At 34.1% G+C, this 19,875-nt stretch overlaps 1 protein-coding gene and 1 pseudogene across 2 annotated transcripts in view; one reads left to right on the forward strand and one right to left on the reverse strand.

The window, feature by feature from the left end:
* LOC145276955 (uncharacterized) overlaps positions 1 to 19,875 on the reverse strand; it is a 285,323-nt gene that overhangs the window by 83,551 nt on the left and 181,897 nt on the right. For both annotated transcript variants that reach the window (XM_080128475.1, XM_080128476.1), the window contains one exon: positions 18,125 to 18,212. In XM_080128475.1, the coding sequence (XP_079984601.1) occupies positions 18,125 to 18,212 (88 nt within the window). Of the gene's footprint in view, positions 1 to 18,124; positions 18,213 to 19,875 lie in introns of those variants that run through there.
* Positions 10,991 to 11,108, forward strand: LOC145277364 (5S ribosomal RNA; annotated as a pseudogene).

Genomic DNA, 19,875 nt, shown 5'->3' on the forward strand with positions numbered 1-19,875 from the left:
TAAACATGAATATATATATATATATATATAAACTATCATGCATATATATATATATATATATATATATATATATATAAATAAAAACATATAAAAAAAACAAACCCTAACCTAGATTTAAAACGGGTCAAGAAACTAGATATCCAGGCTAAATAGAGCACACACAAAGGAACACGTCAACCAGAGGTCAAATAGGTCTTTGTCCGGTAAGTACATATTCATTGGCTGATAGGAAGGGCGCGGTGGATACTAGAAAGCTGATTAGCTAACTAAAATCTCAATAGAAGGTGCGTATATAAAAACGACAGACAACCACAAAATTTGCGCATAAACCTGAAGAGTCCTAGAGTGGATGAAACGTGGAATATTCAGTGTAGCTTAATCGCCATATATATTTTATAACTTACTATATATATATATATATATATATATATATATATATATATATATATATATACAGATAGTTAACTTTATACAGATAGATATCTCTAAGTCAGCTTGTAACAGAGTTATTGTGAGGGGTGGGCAGTCGAGACGTTAAGCAAACATATTTCTATTATAAAGGTACTTCTGGATTTATTCAGTCAGAGAAAAGTGAAATTGGTTTTGAGTTGATTTGGCATTCAGAAAAAAAAAGTTACAAGTACTTTTAGGGTTTCTATAGTAAAATAATAATAATAATAGTAACTAGCAGGACCTGTGGAAATTCTATCGAATGAGAAATATATTTAATCAACAAATATGTTTTGATAAAGCTGATATTTTTCTGGACAGCACCAAAAATTAAGTTTTTGGACAGAAAAACCAATAACACAGCAGCTCTGAGTTTTCCTATGAAAATAGTGTCCATCACATTTTAAATACAGAACTGACCCAAATGTAAAAAGTACTAATGAATACTCAGAAAGTAAGATATTTAATACAAATAACATCACATTGTAAAAGACAATTTTTAATTCACTCCTTCAGTCCAGCATGTTTTGTCAGACAATGATTTTTTTATTTTTTTTATTTACCCCATTTCTTTTTAATGCCACCCTCCTTTTTTTTTTCTTTTTTTTTTTTTACATAAAATTTTGTTGATTTCTTTATTTGGTGAAGAACCGCTGCATGTCACAATTACAAGATTTTTTTCTTACGCCATTACAACATTGAACATTGGTCATGGTAATCTTCCAATTTTCGGATTTTGTAATAATGCCCAAATACATTTTCTTTTCTTTTAATGGATTATTTTTCACTTTTCCATGTAAGTTTTTCTTTTAAATTTTTCTAATGCTTTTGTAAAAAGCTCTCATTCAATATTGACAGTTTAACAGATTTTGCTTAAACCTCAGTTGTGATGTCATGTTTTCAGTGACAGGGCCTTCTATTTACAAAAACTGAGCTTCAATCTCCGATCTTTTCTGTGTCATAAAAACTCGTCTAGTTACATACCACTGTCATCCCTTTATGTGCCTAGAACTATGTGAAACTTCCATGTGCAAAGTTTCTGTCCTAGAACTGCCTGTTTGTGTAACCGTGCTATGGGGGCTACAGCTGGCTGACTATAACATTGTTGCTTTTCAATGTAAACATGTTTTAATGCAAACATCTGACCCGTTAGGACCATAGTTACAAATCCTCTCTGTTTCACTGTCTACCTGTTAAACTTTATAGCCCTTAACCTCGAGTGGCTTGTGGGCCTTGATAAGTGGTGACTAGAGTGTTAAAAAAAAAAGAAAAAGAGAAGCTTCTGTGAATTCACACCAGTCATGATCAGAAACATAGACATACACTGGGGACTGCTTATGAACTTAACATTCCTATGAAACTTCCTCCTTCGAAGCAAGTTGGTTCCATACACCTAGAGTAAATGCTGCTTGCATATAACCATAGATACCAAAATGTAATGAGATTTAAAAAATCAATCACCTCACTATATATCTAACTAGAAGACGTACTCGGTATTAAACGTAATGCTAAATTCCTATAAAAAAAATGGAGTAAAAAAATAAAAACGGAAAGAAACTGAGATGTGCATGGGAGTATTGTGTTTTTTCAAACAGTTCACTTCTTGTAAGTAAAAAAAAACAACAAACAATACTTTAGTTGAGATCAAAATCTAAACCTAAAGACAGTGAATCAAGTACGATAACCATTAGATCAGCTTGCCACAATCTTTAAAAATGTGTTTTCAAACCCCATGAAAGAGTTGACAAACAGATAAAACCTGACACCCCCTACGTATCAATTTTTCAATTTTGACCTTCTCAGCAGCCCTTTTTACCAGATGAAATCCAATTAAAAAGTTTTCCACATGTCTGAATACAATATATACTAAATTTCAAGTCTGTAGATTAAAAATTCATCGAGTATACAGGTTGAGAAGTGTCCTCTCAATCACACACACCCACACATCACATTCTCACTTTTACACATATACTAGCACCCTGCCTGGGGTTGCCCGGTCGTAAAATATGCATAACTATTATATTTTAATTTCTGCAGAATTCTTATTTATTATAAACAAAAATACCATAAGTATTAAACGTAACGTTAAATTCCTTAAAAAATTTTAAAAAATGAAGTAAAAAAGAAAAAGACAAAAATAAACCAGGACATGTGCATATGAGTATTATTTTTTTTTTTTCTAAACAGTTCACTTCTTGTTAGTGAATAAACAAAAATAATACTTGGTGAGATTGAAACTAAAACCTAAAGACAGTGAGTCAAGTCCGATAATCATTAGGCCAGACTGACACAAACTTTAAAGAGTGTTTTCCAAACCTACTTATTCTTAAAGAAACTGCCATGTTTCACGACTGTGCATGCACAATAGTGAAACAATTGGCAAACAAAAAAAAAATATTATGACCGCCAAGTACCAATTTCTCAATTTTGATTCCTTAGCAGCCCTTTTCTCTGGTTAAAAACCGATTATAAAATTTTCCACACGTCTGAACCTCCTATATACCAAATTTCAAGTCTGTGCATAAAATTTGTTGAGTATATAGGTTGAGAAGTGTCCTCACACACATACACATTCTCACTTTTATAGATATATAGATAGATATATAGAATTATCTTGTCAGATTTTCAAATTTAAACTTAGATAGTATTGTGTAATCTATCATATAAAGGGCAGTTGTCTGTGTGTTAGTATGCCCAGATAAAACTTAGAAAATACACAACAAACCTCTACAAAGTTGTTTTTGTTTTTTTTTTTTGTTTTTGTTAAATCAGCATATCCTCAGAAAAATAGCTAACATTAAAAAAAAATAAAGATTCATTCTTGGGCGAGGGGGGTCAAATTGCCATTTGTATCACTGAGTATTATCAAAAATTAAACACGATTTTTAATGTTATGCATTAATAGAGCTCAGGAAATGAGTCAGCATTTTCTTCAAAATGAAAGACACTAATTCTGAGTTTAATTTATTGCTTCTTAACTATTTGGAATTTCTCTACAAAGAAAAGGGAAAAAGTGGGAGAAAGTTTTAATAGTGCTCTGAAGGCCTCCTAAGTTATATTTATTTTTTACTTGTCACATACGAAAAAAATATTTCTCTTCTGGGAGCAGAGGGGGGGGACTTAACACTTTAACATTTTCTATTTTTAGTTTTTTTTTTATGGTTCTGGGCAATGCCGGGTAACCCTGCTAGTGTAATTATATTTGAAAAAACCCACCCACACATATATAATTCAAAAGTAGCATTTAAACTTCAGCAAAATGGGAGTTATTTTAACATAACTTCTAAGTGAGTGTGTATTTTTATTTTCTTGAGTCTGAAAAATTTAGATAAAGATAAGCTTTGGTATAGTTGGCATCTTTATGAATTAGGCAGTGGGCCCCTTCCTGTCATTCACTCCCTAAACTTAACCTCATATTCTCTGACTAGTCACCAAGAGCAAAAATGCCACCACCACACCTCCCGGTCTAGACACGAAGGACCCCCCCCCCCGCCCCATATATTGGCACAGTAAGAATGTTCAACATTTGGTGCCGAGACAAGCACCCACCACCATACCACCAGCAACCACCACTCAATTTCAGTCCCTAAGCAGCCCCCTCCCCCGCCCCGAGTATTAAATTTCAAAATGCCTCAATACAACATGAGGAGTGGCAAGCAAGTAATGTGCTACCACAAAATGTTATCATGAAAACTAATATCACTTACTCCACCAACTTTGTCTCTTTCTTTTGAATCTAAGCAGCTAAACTATAATTTTAATTATCCTAATACAATAATGTCTGCATTAATAAATAGTAGATATAGTATCGAAAATTTTGTTGTTTTCTGTCCCAAAACCTATTAAATTCTGACGAAAGAGAAATTGTTAAAGGAGTCAATTAATTCACCTACCTCGGTAACATAATTGACTCCAGTGGCCGAAATTCATTTTTTTTTTTTTTTTTTTTTTTTTTTTTTTTTAAATGGAAATTATTCAGACAAGGTTTGAAGCCACTTGATGTAAGGAACTAACAAAAACAAAAGATGATTAACACAAAATCAAGAGATGATTATTAACCTTAATCTTGAAAAGAACAATGTTATAGGTAAGAGAAAAACAGTCAATAGAAAAACAGTTCCAGAAGCCTGCAGTTCTTGGAAAAAAGCTATTGGAATAGGAAACTGTATTACAAGGCTGGAAAACCACCTCTGTGGTACCAGTCTTCAAGAATTCTGGTGAAAGAACTGATCCACTAAATTATCGCCCCATTAGCCTCCTCCCGCTTTTCGCCAAAATATTTGAGTCCTTAGTTAATCAAGCCCTAGTCCAGCACCTAAAAGCTGCTAAAATCCTGACTGACAAACAATATGGATTCAGACAAGCCCGTTCAACAGCAGATATCTTAACTGTAGTTTCTGAACGTATATACCGTTCATTGGATAAAACAGGGGAGGGTAAAGCGGTGGCCCTTGATATATCTAAGGCTTTTGACAGGGTATGGCACGATGGTCTTCTAAGGAAAATTAGATCATATGGAATCACTGGAAGAATTCATAATGTAATTAAATCCTTCTTAAGTAATAGAAAAATCAAAGTTGTCCTCGACGGTCGTACATCCAAACAATATGACATAAATGCGGGAGTACCTCAGGGGTCTATCCTTGGACCTCTATTCTTCCTGCTATTCATAAATGACCTCCCTGATAAAATTGTTTCGGAGATGAGTATATTTGCCGATGACACCACTCTCTATAACAGATATGAGGGGAAAACAAATGAACACATATCCAAGGAAATGGCAGAAACACTAGAGGATGACCTCCAATCCGTAGTGGAATGGGAACAAAAATGGTTGGTCGCATTCAATGCTGCTAAGACTAAGCTTGTTTCCTTCAATAACTACAAGAAACCTTCTCTACCACCAATAGCAATGGCCAAGAACACATTGCCTGAAAGTACTTCTTTTAAACTCCTCGGCCTAACGTTTACAGGGAATATGAACTGGAATAGATACATTGAGAGCATTGCCAAGGCTGCTGCAAGGAAGGTTGGCTCCCTCTACCGTGCTAGAAAACTACTTACGCCTGACAGTATCCTATACCTCTATAAGGCAACCATTCGCCCATGTATGGAGTACTGTTGTCACATCTGGGCTGGTGCATCTGCTGCTTGTCTCTCGCTCCTGGACAGGGTTCAAAAGAGAGTCGCCAACCTGATAAGTCCTGAACTGTCATCTAGGCTTCAGCCTCTGCCCCATCGACGAGATGTTGCATCCCTCTGCCTGTTCTACAAATACTTTAATGGTGAATGCTCTGACGAACTGCAAACACTTGTACCTCCCCGACGTAACTACCCCCGACAAACCAGACAAGCTACTAAGTCTCATCCCTTTACAGTAGAGATCCCTAGGTGCAAGAAAGCCTTTTACTCCAATAGTTTCTTCCCCAGAACTGCGGGTCTTTGGAACTCCCTTCCGGGATTCTGCTTTCCCAACTGCAATGATATGCAGAAGTTCAAGTGTAATGTTAACAAACATCTTTCTACTCTTCTCCCTTCATAATGACCCCGCTAATTAAGTCCCTAATAGTAGCCCCTGCTTCAAAGTGGCACTGTGCCTTGTTTGGGGTGAAAATTGAATAAAAAAAAAAAAAACAAAAAAAACAATGCGGTATGAAAACAACAAATTGATGGAGACGAAAAATTTATATATATATTATCAGTTAATTTTCCTGCATTATATATACCGAGAAAAGGGGAATTTCCTGTCAATGTTTTAGTGTTAATAACACGGAGTTATGCCCCTTTTTACTTGGCTCCCTGTTACGTGTATATCTCATTACGTGTCACTTTGTATCTATGTATGTAACTGATATATTTACTGTGTGTGCATACATACGTGATAAAGTTAACTATACCATTTTTCTGCTATTTTTAGCTTCTGGGATCGATTCTTTCAGTCACTAGTCAATGATGTAAAGAGCATCTAAGACAAAAACAACGCTGATTTTCTGGAAAGGATCACTTTATTTCATCTATGAGCGAACTGGGGGGGGGGCTTGCGTTGTTGACTGGCTTTTTTGCACCAATCTCGATGCGTCTGTTTCGCCCAAAATTGGAAACCAGACCGACTTGCATGAAACAACACCTATGAAGATGAGGATAACAGTCCGCAAATAAATGAATAGAAAAATCACTCATCTCAAAGGATCCCAATAATAAAATGTGTTTGGTTGTATTGTTTTATGGCATATGCACACTTTTTGGGTTATCTAATGCAGAATCCAATCATTTTGATGACAGTTTTCATGCTTCAGGTTCTTTATATCTTCAAATATTTATTCATAAGGTTTGGTTTGGTTGTTTTGTAAAGAAAAATTGTTGGTTTTGTTTAGGGTTTTCCAGAACATGACTAAGTTTTGCAAAGGGAAAAGAAAAAACAAAAACAAAACAATAACATCAATGGTTTTGTGCATTTTATGTCAGAAAACTGATATCTTCTGACAGCCTAATCTGGAAACACCAGCAGATAAGTGTTGTGTCTGAACAGATACTACACTCTATCATTAATTTGTGAAAAGATTTTAAAAAAATAAAATATATATATATATATATATATATATATATATACACACATTCTGGCAAATTATGCACACTTTGATCTTAATTAAAGAATTAACCACTAAAAGTTAAAGTTGGAGTATATTCAACAAATAATTTGTAATTGGGACAAGATGTTTCAATGTGTTACACAATCACAAAACAAATGTTCTTCAAGTAGTAGAAATAGTGTAATGATTATCAGCAAAGACGGTGGGATAGACATGCCATGTCTAAGTTGTAATAAAATACTTTGTCGCTACTCATAGCAAATAATATTAATAATTAAAAATTGGTAGAAACCTCTAATTTTACGTTTTTAAATTTTGGAGATGAGGATTGGTTATTTATATTATTTGGAATCTTCAGACTACTGTTTTCATCTGGAGTGTGATTTTCACAATATTTTGGTTGATGTAACTGGCAACTTTCTTCGCAAGGATCTATGGCACATTGGTTAGAGTACTCGGAAAAATCAATTGTAAAAATGATATTCTCCCGAAGGTTAAAGGTTCAATTCTCAGTGTGAGAAATCAAAAAATACAATTGTGAATGACCTCTATCCAGTCATGGCTGATGGTATGAGCATGCTACCCCTGTGAAGTAAATAAAGGGTTCTGTTTGAAATTTCATCCAAATTCCCAAGTTCAACAAGTGAAACAAACACGCGGCAAGTGAAAAAAAAAAAAAATGTTGAAAATAGCATGTAAAAGTGGACAAAATTAAAGATACACGCGATCTCATTTCATAAATCATAGATATTATAATCTAGGTAGCATATAAAAGGTTCTAGGAAACAGTAACCGCTCTGAGCGTCCACCCAAAAAAAGTCTTTGCCAGACATACACAAAAAATGCACACACAAACATTTTTGCTTTTATATAATAGACTAGCTGGGGTGCCCAGCGTTGCCCGGGTGTTTATCGATATGTGTGTGTGTATGGAAAATAAAGTTTTGGTAGGCAGGTAGGCTCGAACCTGAAGCCTTGAGATGAAGTTGGAAAAGAAAACGTGACACGTTACTGCTATGCTAAGACGGCAAAGCAAGTGAGAATGGCTGAAAATAAACACTTTTAAAACGCAGATGGTTAAGCGAATGCCTGATTCTCTAGGTCAAACATCACGCCACAAAGAAATGAAATCATGCAGAGCCAGTTAAGCCTTACGTTATCTGTATCTTTGATGTTTGGGAAAACCAGCTCCCCATAAAAAGGGGAGTGTCCAAGTGAATAGCAATTGTCTGATATGACGGGGTTTCCCCCACATTGATCGAAGATGATTGCTTTCTGGATGTCCCTGGTGGGAAAGCCAAGAACAGACTTCTTTTCAATTGGTTTCACTTTTTTTATACTAAAAAGGCAAATAAACGCGCGAGACCACGGGATGGCATGAATTTTTTAAAATAAAAGTCGTTCAAATAAAAAATAGACACAGCCTCCTTTTGTAAATTGGAGATATTATAATCTAGGGAGTATATAAAAAGTTCTAACACATGTTACTCCCCCCTCCAAAAAAAAAAAAAAAGGCTTTGCTAGGCATACAAAAAAAAAAGCGCACACTAACACACATTTTCGCTTTTATATAATAGACTAGCGTGGGTGCCTGGCGTTGCCCGGGTGTTTGGAGGTGTAAAAGAAAAAAAAGTTTTGGTAGGTAGGTAGGTAGGCTCAACCTGAAGCCTTGACGCGAAGGTGGAAAAGAAAGCGATAAAAAACCTGGCAACTTACTGCTCGGCCACGACGGGACAGAAAGTGAAAATCGTTTTAATTTAATGATTAAAAAGTTGACATGCAGAAAGTGAAAGTTTATGCAGGAGAAATGAAATCACTCAGTTCTTTCCGCCATCGTGGGGAAAATCAGCTCCCCCAAGAGGGGGAGCTCTGACAGTGTTTTAATGAATAGCAATTGTCTCATATGAAGGGGCATTCCCCACAGTGATCAAAGCTGATTGCCTTCAACACCTGCTGGCCACGAAGGCCGCGACTAGATTTTTTTTTTCGAATCAGTTTCACTTTTATACGAAAAAGCCAAAGAAACATGTGGAGAGCAGGAAATACTGAAAATAGCATGTAAAAGTCAATCAAATAAAAGATAGATGCGACCTCGTTTCATAAATCTTAGTTATTATAATCCACGCAGTATATAAAAAGTTCTAAAAAAACAGTGACCCCCCCCCGAGCGCCCCCTTCTCCTCAAAAAGCATTTGCCAGACACACCAACACACATTTTCGCTTTTATATTATAGATTGTAGTGGACTTAATATATAGTAATGATTTAAAAAGTTAAAAAGTTAAAAAAAAAAAAAAAAAAAAAAAATGACTTTTGTGTCACCAGAGAATCGAAACACAAAACGGTTAGTCTACAATTTACCTTTTCCTTTGACGTTAATGCTTGAGCTATGAAGACATTTTTACTGCAAGACTACATGAACCAATAGCTATTATGTTGCGCATGCATATTCGTAATGCCGTCGTTCGACCTTCACCTGGCAAATTCCGTTTTTGTAATTTTCACACTTTTCCACAGATTATGCCCGGCTAAAACCCAAATATAAAGTTTTGCATGGGTTCGAATACCCTATATATTAAGTTTCATGTCTGATAGGTGTTTGGTAAGCAAAATCTTTTAAGCAAATATATATATGCATAAATATATATATAAAGAAAGAGGTTTGTGCTTACTATAACCGTTTACGCAAATATTACACAAGTAAAAATTATGTAGAATATCTGCATGAATATAATTACACATAATGGTTAACTAAAAATGATTATCCCATAAGGAAACCCCCCCAAAAAACTAGTAGGGAATTAATTAAAATGAATGTTTGAAAGAATATCCAAATTAGCTAGATCTTTTGCAGATGAATGCGATTCCGCAATCCATATATGAGGAAATTGTATTTTCTTTTTAAATAAATAGAAAAAAAAAGGATTCTTAATATAAATATCAATACACAAAGAAACCAAAATTATACGAGTATAGATTTTTATATAATGATTTGAATTAAAGTTTAAAAAGTAAAAGTCAAGTATCATGGTTCAATTGTGCTCTAAACAGAAACATTCATTTTGAACGGGCCCCTGTCTTACCAAAGAACCTATGAGCCCTTCTGCTTGTGCTGTGGTAAAACTTTTCAAACGCACTTGTGATTTTAGGTGGTATAAAGGTGTTAACTTTGGTTGAAATCAAACTGTTCCTTTTTCAATGGGATCTTTTTTTTAGTATAGATTTTCAATACTTATTCTGATATAAAACCTATATGAGAACACTCTCAGACACAAAGTACATTTGCATAAAATTTCATCAAAATCCGCCCAGCCATTTTAGAGTGCATAAGCAACTAATATACATACACACATAAATAAAGTGCTTTTTATATATCGACAAATTATGAAATATAACTGAAAGCAATTTTTTTTTTTTTAGAAAAACGTATTTTCCCACTAATCTTTAGAGTAGATTATGACCTTGTCTATAAGGAAGCACAGACTTGTTTTTCTTATCTAACCTTTATTTAATCAATGAAAGATATCACAACGACCATCTTAAACAATGATTGCTTTCAGTGGTGCGATTTCGAATAAAATTATTTCAGGTAATAACACTATCACGTACTCACATGTCATGTCAGAATTAGTATGAATTTAAAAAAATTGTGAAAAGTGATCCAGTAAAAAAATGTGCTAGATCTAATTTTTACATAAAATCATAGATACTAGTGGTTCAACGTTTCCTATTTTTTTTTTCTACGGCTGATTCCAAGGGAAACAAGGGAGATAAGTCAGTTTGTCATACAAAATTGGTTGCACAACTCTTCTACATTAAAAACATATACACCTCAATAATTTGATAAATTATATTTTTACTTGTAAATATTTTTCTAATGGATAATTTTTTGGGATTTATATTAATTTCAATGTGACATGAGTACACGATAGTGTTTTTTTTTTTTACCTGAAATACAGCATAATCACTTTCACACACCGGTTCCTGTTAGATCACCAAAGTTAAGCAAAGTTGAGCCTGGTCAGTAATAAAACGGGTGACCATTTGGTAATTCCAGGTGCTGTATGTGCTCTTCACTTATCTCAGCATTGTTGCCAGTCGTCTAGCACTTCTCCTTGCCACTGGACTCAAGCAGTGTTGATTCAGGAGAGATGTGGTTGGGGATGCACAACTCTTCTCACAGGGTGTATCCATTGTCTCTTAAAACTGAATGGTTGCATCGATTTGCATTTGTTTAAAATTCCATTATACTGCACAAGCACTCAATGAGTCATTTCTGGTTAACCAACAAGAAAACTCATACTATCTTAGACATACAACTAGTAGGGATAAAATTATCCATTTTAAATTTTACTTAGTTCCGTTTCTATATTTAATAACTTTCATTCTCATATTGTTTCATGAGAAAACTGCAATAAAATGCTATAACTATTTATAATAAAAACTTCAAAGTGTTATTACATTCAAAGAACTAGTGGACATATTCAATAAAGAAATACAATGCGGTTGCGAGAAAAGCAGGAAATTTGAGGTTATAGATTTTATTGTTAAAATTTTATTGCATCTAGTTTATTCAATTCTTCAGTATGGATACCGACGTTTTGAATGGGGACAGCAGACAATAACTTTCAGACTTTCAAAGACGGGCGAGTTTATGGTGCTCGTGCAGAATAGTGGATTTTGAAACAAACATTTCAGGTGAAAACATTATGTACTTGTGTGTCATGCGGAAATTAGTATAAATTCCAAAAATTATGAAAAATGATCGACTAGAAAAATAATTACAAGTAAACAGAAAATTTATTGAGCTTATTGATTTATAGATTTTTATTGTATGTTTTAATAGGGAAAAGTTCTCAAAATCCAGAGTAGATAACTAATTGATTAATTTGACAATCTGCCATTTCAAAGTAAAAAATGTCAGACTGTTATCGTGGATGATGTTGACACTTCTTTGAAAAGAATTCGAAAACCGAAATACTGAATTCCAAGTAAAACCAATGGTATCTACTTAACTTTCATGTTGCAGTAATGAATATATCCCCCCCAAAATTATGAAAAGCGATAAGGTACTTTTCGAAGACAATTAGTGAAAATTAAGTTTTTCTAAAAAAAAAAAAAAAACAAAAAAAAAAAAAAGCAGAGTCCGAACCGTAACAAGGGAAGTAAATATTTTCTGAAAATCTTAGCAAAACTCAGTTTTCGATAATTGTATTTGAAAACTATTTTCATTAATAATTAATTTTCTACCTTGTTTTTCATAATTTTTTGGATATGTTCATTACTGCAACATGACAATTAAGTAGATACCATAGGTTTTACTTGGAATCCAATATTTCGATTTTCGTTATTATAATGAATAAGTGTCACGATTTTTTATAAAAAAAGATGAATCTAGCATGTCCTCTACTCGATCATTGTTTTGTAATTTTTTTAATTTATACTAATTTCCACATGATATGTAAGTACGTAATGTTTTCAACTGAAATGTGTTTTTTTCAAAATCCACTATTTTGCATAAGCACCGATTATTCTTTTCAAAAGCAAAAATCCAACTTGATGCCTGACAAAATTTATTTTTTTTTTAATGTAATTTTTTTTTTTTCAAAAATTACAAAGCACCAATTTGGTAATGTTGTAGCAACTTTGAAACAGGAAGGTTACAGCTCTATTCACCAAAAAGGAATAGGTTAAAAAAAAAAATCTATATATATAAAGAGCAAAATGTGTGTGTATATTTGTCTCACAAAAACTTTTGACAGAAGTGACGGATTCTCATGAGATCGGTATTGTTTTAAAGCTCAATCCTTCAGATGACAAATATAAAAAAATTGGCCAAAAACATTAATTCCTTCACCCTCAACTGGGCAGTTTTCTACAAGGAGGAGTCGTTTTTTTTCTGTCACCATTTTTGCAAGTCATCGTATTGGTTGGATTTAATTTGAACACGTTCGACTTCCGGTCACGTCATGGAACATCGGAAAGATTTTCTTTCCCACCTCTGCTTCACAGGTTCGAGCCTGCTTGCCTACTACCACTTTTTTTTTTTTTAACACCTCTCTCCACCCGGGGTTCTTTACTACACCACCTACACACACCCGGGCAATGCAGACCCCCCCCCCCCATTTTTTTTTAACCCCTCTCTCCACCCGGTCTGCCTACTATTGTTCCCCCCCCCCCCCACCTGCTCCTAACACTTTTTTTTTTTTTTATTAAAAACACCTCTCTCCACCTGGACTTTCTACTGTTATTTTAACCACTCATCCCTACACACCTCTCCACGTTCGGGCAACGTTAAATTTCTACATGTAATGTAATAAGTCTTCAGACTTATTACATTACCATACAGTATATCGATAGTCTACGGCTGACTGGGATAGCTTCCATACATTTATATCTGATCTACCCCTACATTCCATGTTTAAAAAGGATGTGTCCTCAATAGTATCAGACCTGACCAAATGGCTAATTGTAGGCATAGACTGATTCATACCATCCAAAAAATTCCAACAAAAACCTAACAGCCAGCCATGGTTCTCCCCAGAATGTGCTGCTGCCATCACGCACAGAAATCACTTTTTCCATAGTTACCAACGTAATAGATGTACTGTGACTAGAGCTGCTTTCAGAATTGCCAGCAACCACTGTAAAAGAGTAATAAAAAATGCAAGAGAGCTATATGCTCAGTCCGTTAAATCCAAAGTTTCTGAACAGCTGCTTGGTTCCCACCAGTTTTGGCAAATAGCAAACAGGATCCTGAACAGAAGCGTGCGTTCTATCCCAACCATCATCAATGGACCTGAGGTCATCTCGTCAGCATCAGACAATGCCAAACTATTTGCCAAGAACTTTGCAACTAATTCTACCCTACACGACGAAGGCCACCAACTCCCCGAATTTCCTCCTATAACAGACAACACGCTATGCAACATAGAAATATCTGTGCGTGATGTCGTCAAGCTAACCAAGAACCTTGATTCCAGTAAAACAACTGGCCTTGATGGCATTTCAATTATAGTGCTGAAAAAGCTTCAACCAGAACTTGCCTCCATACTTACAAAACTGTTTAAGTGTTGCCTTAAAGAGAAGTGCTTCCCAACACCCTGGAAAACCTCATCAGTATGCCTTGTATTTAAGAATTCAAGTGATAAGTCATCTCCCTTTCAGTACAGACCAATAAGTCTACTGTGTGTCATGAGTAAGTTGTTGGAATCCATACTAAATAGAGAAGTAGTCAACCACCTCAGCAGAAATAACCTTCTTAGTGACATACAATATGGTTTCCGTTCTGCTAGATCTACAGCAGATGGGCTAACGGTTATATCTTATAGGATTAGTGAATCTTTCAACAAAGGCTTACTCTCTAGGGCAATTGCTCTTGACATATCAAAAGCCTTCGGTAAAGTATGGCATAAGGGCCTACTTCACAAGATTTCCAGCTACGGTATAACTGGAAATGTTTTCTCGATCATTAAATCATTTCTCTCTGATAGTCTCATAAGAGTAGTGGTTGATGGGCAGAAATCAGAGGCCCTCAGTATTAATGTTTGAGTCCCTCAGGGATCCATCCTGGGCCCAACTCTCTTCTTGATCTACATCAATGATCTCCCAAAACACATACTTAAATCATTCGTTGACATCTATGCTGATGACACAACCATCTATGGCAACACATCTAAGGCGATAAATGACAACGTTCTCCCTAATTCTCTTTCCTCTGATCTTGAGCGTGTGATACAGTGGGGGAAGAAGTGGCTGGTTACTTTTAATGCACCTAAAACCAAACTCCTATCTTTACATCATCAACGCTCTGATCCCCATCTGGCATCAATTGAAATGGACGGCTCTCGACTAGGGGAAGCTCCATGCTTTGATAAGCTTCTGGGCTTGACCTTTACTCCTGACCTGAAATGGAACACGTACATTAAGTCTATTGCCAAGGTCGTTGGAAAAATGGTGGGATCCTTCTACTGCTCCAGAAGATATCTCACTGCTGACGCAATTCTCTACTTATATAAAAGCCAAGTACGTCCAGGGATGGAGTACTGTTGCCACATCTGGGTAGAAACTGCTAAAAACAGTCTATCCTGCTTTGACAGAGTACAAAATAGGCTTTGTGGCTTAGTGGGGGATGCCATTTCCTCTTCCCTGCAACCTCTCTTCCACAGGAGAGATGTTGCAAGCCTGTCTTTGTTTTATCGTTATTTCCATGGCAGGTGCACGTCTGACCCCCAACCCCTGGTCCCCCCTCGCCGATCTTTCACGAAAAACACCCATCTAGCTGAAACCACTGTCAAAAATTTTCCCCACTCTTTATCTGTGCCAAAACTAAAACGTAGATTCCATGAACAAAGCTTCTTTCTTAGAAGTGCACGCTTGTGGAACTGTTCCGTCTGCCTGTTTCTCACCTGACTACAACCTGGATGTCTTCAAGCCCAACAAACAAATTCCTGATGAACCGCCCCCCCCTTAAGTAGACACTTTATCAAATTTCAACACTAACGTACTGTACACGCAATAATCCTTATCCCTGAGTGGCTTCCGGGCCTTGATAAATGGTGACCACCTTGTAAAAAAAAAAAAATACAATAAAAAAAAATAAAAATATTCTGTAAATTTACTGAATATATATATTTACTAGCAAAAGTACCCGTTGTTGACTGGGTTCAAAAACAGCCTACAGAAAATGGACTCTGATTTATTAAAGTATGATAGGTTATGAAAAGGAAGAATTGTAAAGAGATAGCTTTGAATTTGGGGGTATCAAAACCAAAGCAAAATATGATGAAATAAAAATAAAATAGATAAACCCCATAATTTATTATACCATACCTGTTCACACTGAAACACTTATCACAATATTCTGTGGATCTATATTAAAAAACCTTGTTAAACTTTGTGACATATTTCCATTCTATGGAGGTCAGGCCCGAACGGACACCCCATAATTTTATTATACCATATTTCTTCAAACTGAAACATAATTATCAAAGTATACTTACGCAAATAGATATGAAAAGTATTTATTAAAGTTTGTGTCTATTTTCATTCTATGGAGACCAGGTGCGAATGCAGACCCCACAATTTTATTATACCATCCCTATTTAAGTTAAAACATACTTAAAAATGTATTCTTATGTACATCTATATCAAAAACACTTGTAAACGTTTTTTTTTTTTAATTTTTAAATTTTTTATTTCCATACTTTGTGGACCAGGCGCGAATGCAGACCCCACAATTTTAATGAACCACCGTTCTGCAGGATCAAACATATCCATTCCTGTGTCTCGATACATCTTCTATCATTATATGTAATCAGTTTTTTAAAATAGTCAACCATATAGGAGCCTATTCGTGACCAGACACACACAGCTTTTATATATTTATTTATTTCACAAAAAGTTGAATTCTGTAATGTTTATACATTTATTTTTTTTGCAATTGTTTTTACAAGAAAAGTTCTTTTTTTTTTTGAACACACACGCACAAACACAGGTATGCATGGATTATAATAAGAACCATTAGCGATGCATGTTGTTTATTTTGTTTGTTAATGTTCTCAATATTTGTGCATACATATATTTTGAGACTTGTTAATGTTTATAGCAAACGCTCAACGAATTGTGAAGTGGAACACACACAAGACAGTAATGAAATGAACTTGACGCTGTGCGATATAATATATTTCTATTAGTGACGCCATATCGTAGTTTTAGTAACTGTTTGTTTATGAATATAAAATTGGATTCCGGAATATAATGGAGAATTATCAGAGCTCAGCCAATTAGAATGGACAGAGTTTGGTGAGGGAGCTGTTATTATTTATGAATAGGAAACTGTAGATTATGTTAGGTCAATGTATTTATTAGCCAGTTACATGTAGTGAAAGCACAGATTCTGTGGAAAGTGTAGAATTTGTTCCATGACAATTAGAAGTAGTAGTAGGACATTTTCTAGAAATCAAAATCATGTAATGTATTTTGATCCAAATTAGAATAAGGATTCTAGATAGAAGGTAAAGTAGCATTATATTTTGATTTTAAGAAGACATTTTAAAGTGGTATAAAACTGTTCTGCTGTTCGAGGAAATCATTTCACCCATCCTAAGACAGGTTTTCTTCTAATGTATATGTATATAATTATTTCAAGTAGCCACATAAAATTTTATAAGACGATATAATATTTTATATATCGATTTTCAATATCTACTTCAACAGTGCATAATACATGAGTAGAGTTAAGTGCTGAAAATATATATAATAATTAAGCGACACAGAATTTTACATGTTTCATTCTCATAAAGGGTCTTCAGGCTAATACTGTGAAGCTTGATTGCCATATATATTTTTATAACTTTTATAAGTGTTGGGACGATTAATCAAAAATCAAGAAAATCAGAAATTTTAGGGTATTGGAATCTGAAAAATTTGTTCTTATTTTCTGAATGTCCAAAACAATTCTTTTAATTGTTTTTATTTTTTGTTTAAAACTTAATTTTCCACGGCTCATATTAATGAGGAAATTGTGATTTATTTTAGTCTATGCATAGAACTAAAATATATAGGTCACACTCACAAATGTATTTTTTACATTTGTGAAAGTATACGCACATAGTACATTGAATTTTTGCAGTAATTCAACCCCTTCCCACAAAATAACTATATTTAGAAATTTAAAGAGAATCGGTAATCATATCGGAATCAGGAATTTATAACAGAACTGGAATCGGGAAAAATATTGGAATGGACCTATTACTTAGTTCTTAATTCTTTTTATTCCTGTGGCAATTGTTTGATGGCCCTGAGGTTGAGGTTCAGCAAACGAAGCAAAAGGTGGCTTTGTGGCTAGATTTGAATCTCATGACCGGCAGAAAGTTTCACCCTACCCTGAGGATTGTATAAGTATGAAGCAGTAGTGTCTGTAGATAAAAATGAATGATTATTATTTAATTATATATATATATATATATATATATATATATATATATATATATATATGCATGCAAGTTTTGTTTAGACTAATGTTATTTTTTAATTAAAGTTCTAGAAAACATGTACAGTTGATTATTAAGAATATGTACACACCTCAAGGGCCGTAAGGTTTCCACATTGTTTCAGGCCTTCTTGTAGATCATGCAGAAGAAACTTCTCTGGTATTGATTCTTTTATAGACCTGAAAGAAAGAAAAAAAAAAAAAAAAAAAAAAAATTTCAATATACATATCTATTACAAACAGAAACTTGATATCTATCAGTTGGAATCCGAATATACTATTGCTATCTTTTAATGTGCAATACAGCTTACTATGATATTGCAGACTAATGTGCTATCTTCCAAAACTCAATTCGAAGGGAGGGGGGTAGTATCTGTTCTGTTGCACATTCTCCCAAGTATTACTTCCTCTTGATAGGGGAAAGAAGTAATATAGAATTTGTTTTGTGGTTATGATCTCTTCCTGTTACTATTTTTTTTGAAGGGATGGTAGTGTAGTATATGTTATGATACTATCCTTCCAGACATTACCTCTTCCTTTGTGCAAATGGAGTAGTGTAGTATATGTTTGTTGCTCATAATACCATTCTTTCATGAATTATCTTTTCCAGTGTAGTATTTGATTCATCATTTTTCAAGTATATATAAGAATAATAAGAAAAAAAATGTGGCTCAAGTTAAAACTTTATTGCAGTTTCAGGAGATTTCTGATCATCAGAAATATATTAATTAATTTTTATCTTTTTGTTTGAATTTGTAATCAATGTTTTTTGTTCAATCAACAAGTCATATGGTGTAACATGGCCGTTACTTTTTAACAGTGCCGTTACATTTCAAACCTCTCAGACCTACATGCTGTTTGGTACCGTTGCAAATAAACAAACAAATAAAACAGTAACAAAAATAAAAATCCGACTCAGCATTTTTTTAAAAGTGCAAATGAAATATCTTTATTAATGGTTTTTTTTTTCAAAAACAACACCTTCCATTATTTTTCCAAGGTCATTTTGCACACACATCCTTTTTAAAAGTCTCTGTCCTTGTCACCTCATGCTGGCACTAGCTAGTGCTTTCTCGCCCTCATATTTACACATCCATCTTCCCCCGCATGCAACTCAACCACGTGGTGTATTTTTTCTCTACTTTTTTTGTGAGGCAAAGTTGTGCACACTGGCTAATTTGCATACATGCGTTAATGGCTGCTGTTGCTAATATTTTCTCACACACGCCCATATATGCTGTTACAATGATAGTGTATGCCAGTGTATATAATAATAATAATAGTGTATGCCAGTGTATATAATAATAATAATAGTGTATGCCAGTGTATATAATAATAATAATAGTGTATGCCAGTGTATATAATAATAATAATAGTGTATGCCAGTGTATATAATAATAATAATAGTGTATGCCAGTGTATATAATAATAATAATAGTGTATGCCAGTGTATATAATAATAATAATAATAGTGTATGCCAGTGTATATAATAATAATAATAATAGTGTATGCCAGTGTATATAATAATAATAATAGTGTATGCCAGTGTATATAATAATAATAATAGTGTATGCCAGTGTATATAATAATAATGTATATAATAATAATAGTGTATGCCAGAGTATATAATAATAATAGTGTATGCCAGTGTATATAATGATAATAGTGTATGCCAGTGTATATAATGATAATAGTGTATGCCAGTGTATATAATGATAATAGTGTATGCCAGTGTATATAATGATAATAGTGTATGCCAGTGTATATAATGATAATAGTGTATGCCAGTGTATATAATGATAATAGTGTATGCCAGTGTATATAATGATAATAGTGTATGCC

This window comes from Euprymna scolopes, chromosome 5 (assembly GCF_053919585.1).
Source record: "Euprymna scolopes isolate OS-2025 chromosome 5, ASM5391958v1, whole genome shotgun sequence".
Classification (NCBI taxonomy): domain Eukaryota; kingdom Metazoa; phylum Mollusca; class Cephalopoda; order Sepiida; family Sepiolidae; genus Euprymna; species Euprymna scolopes.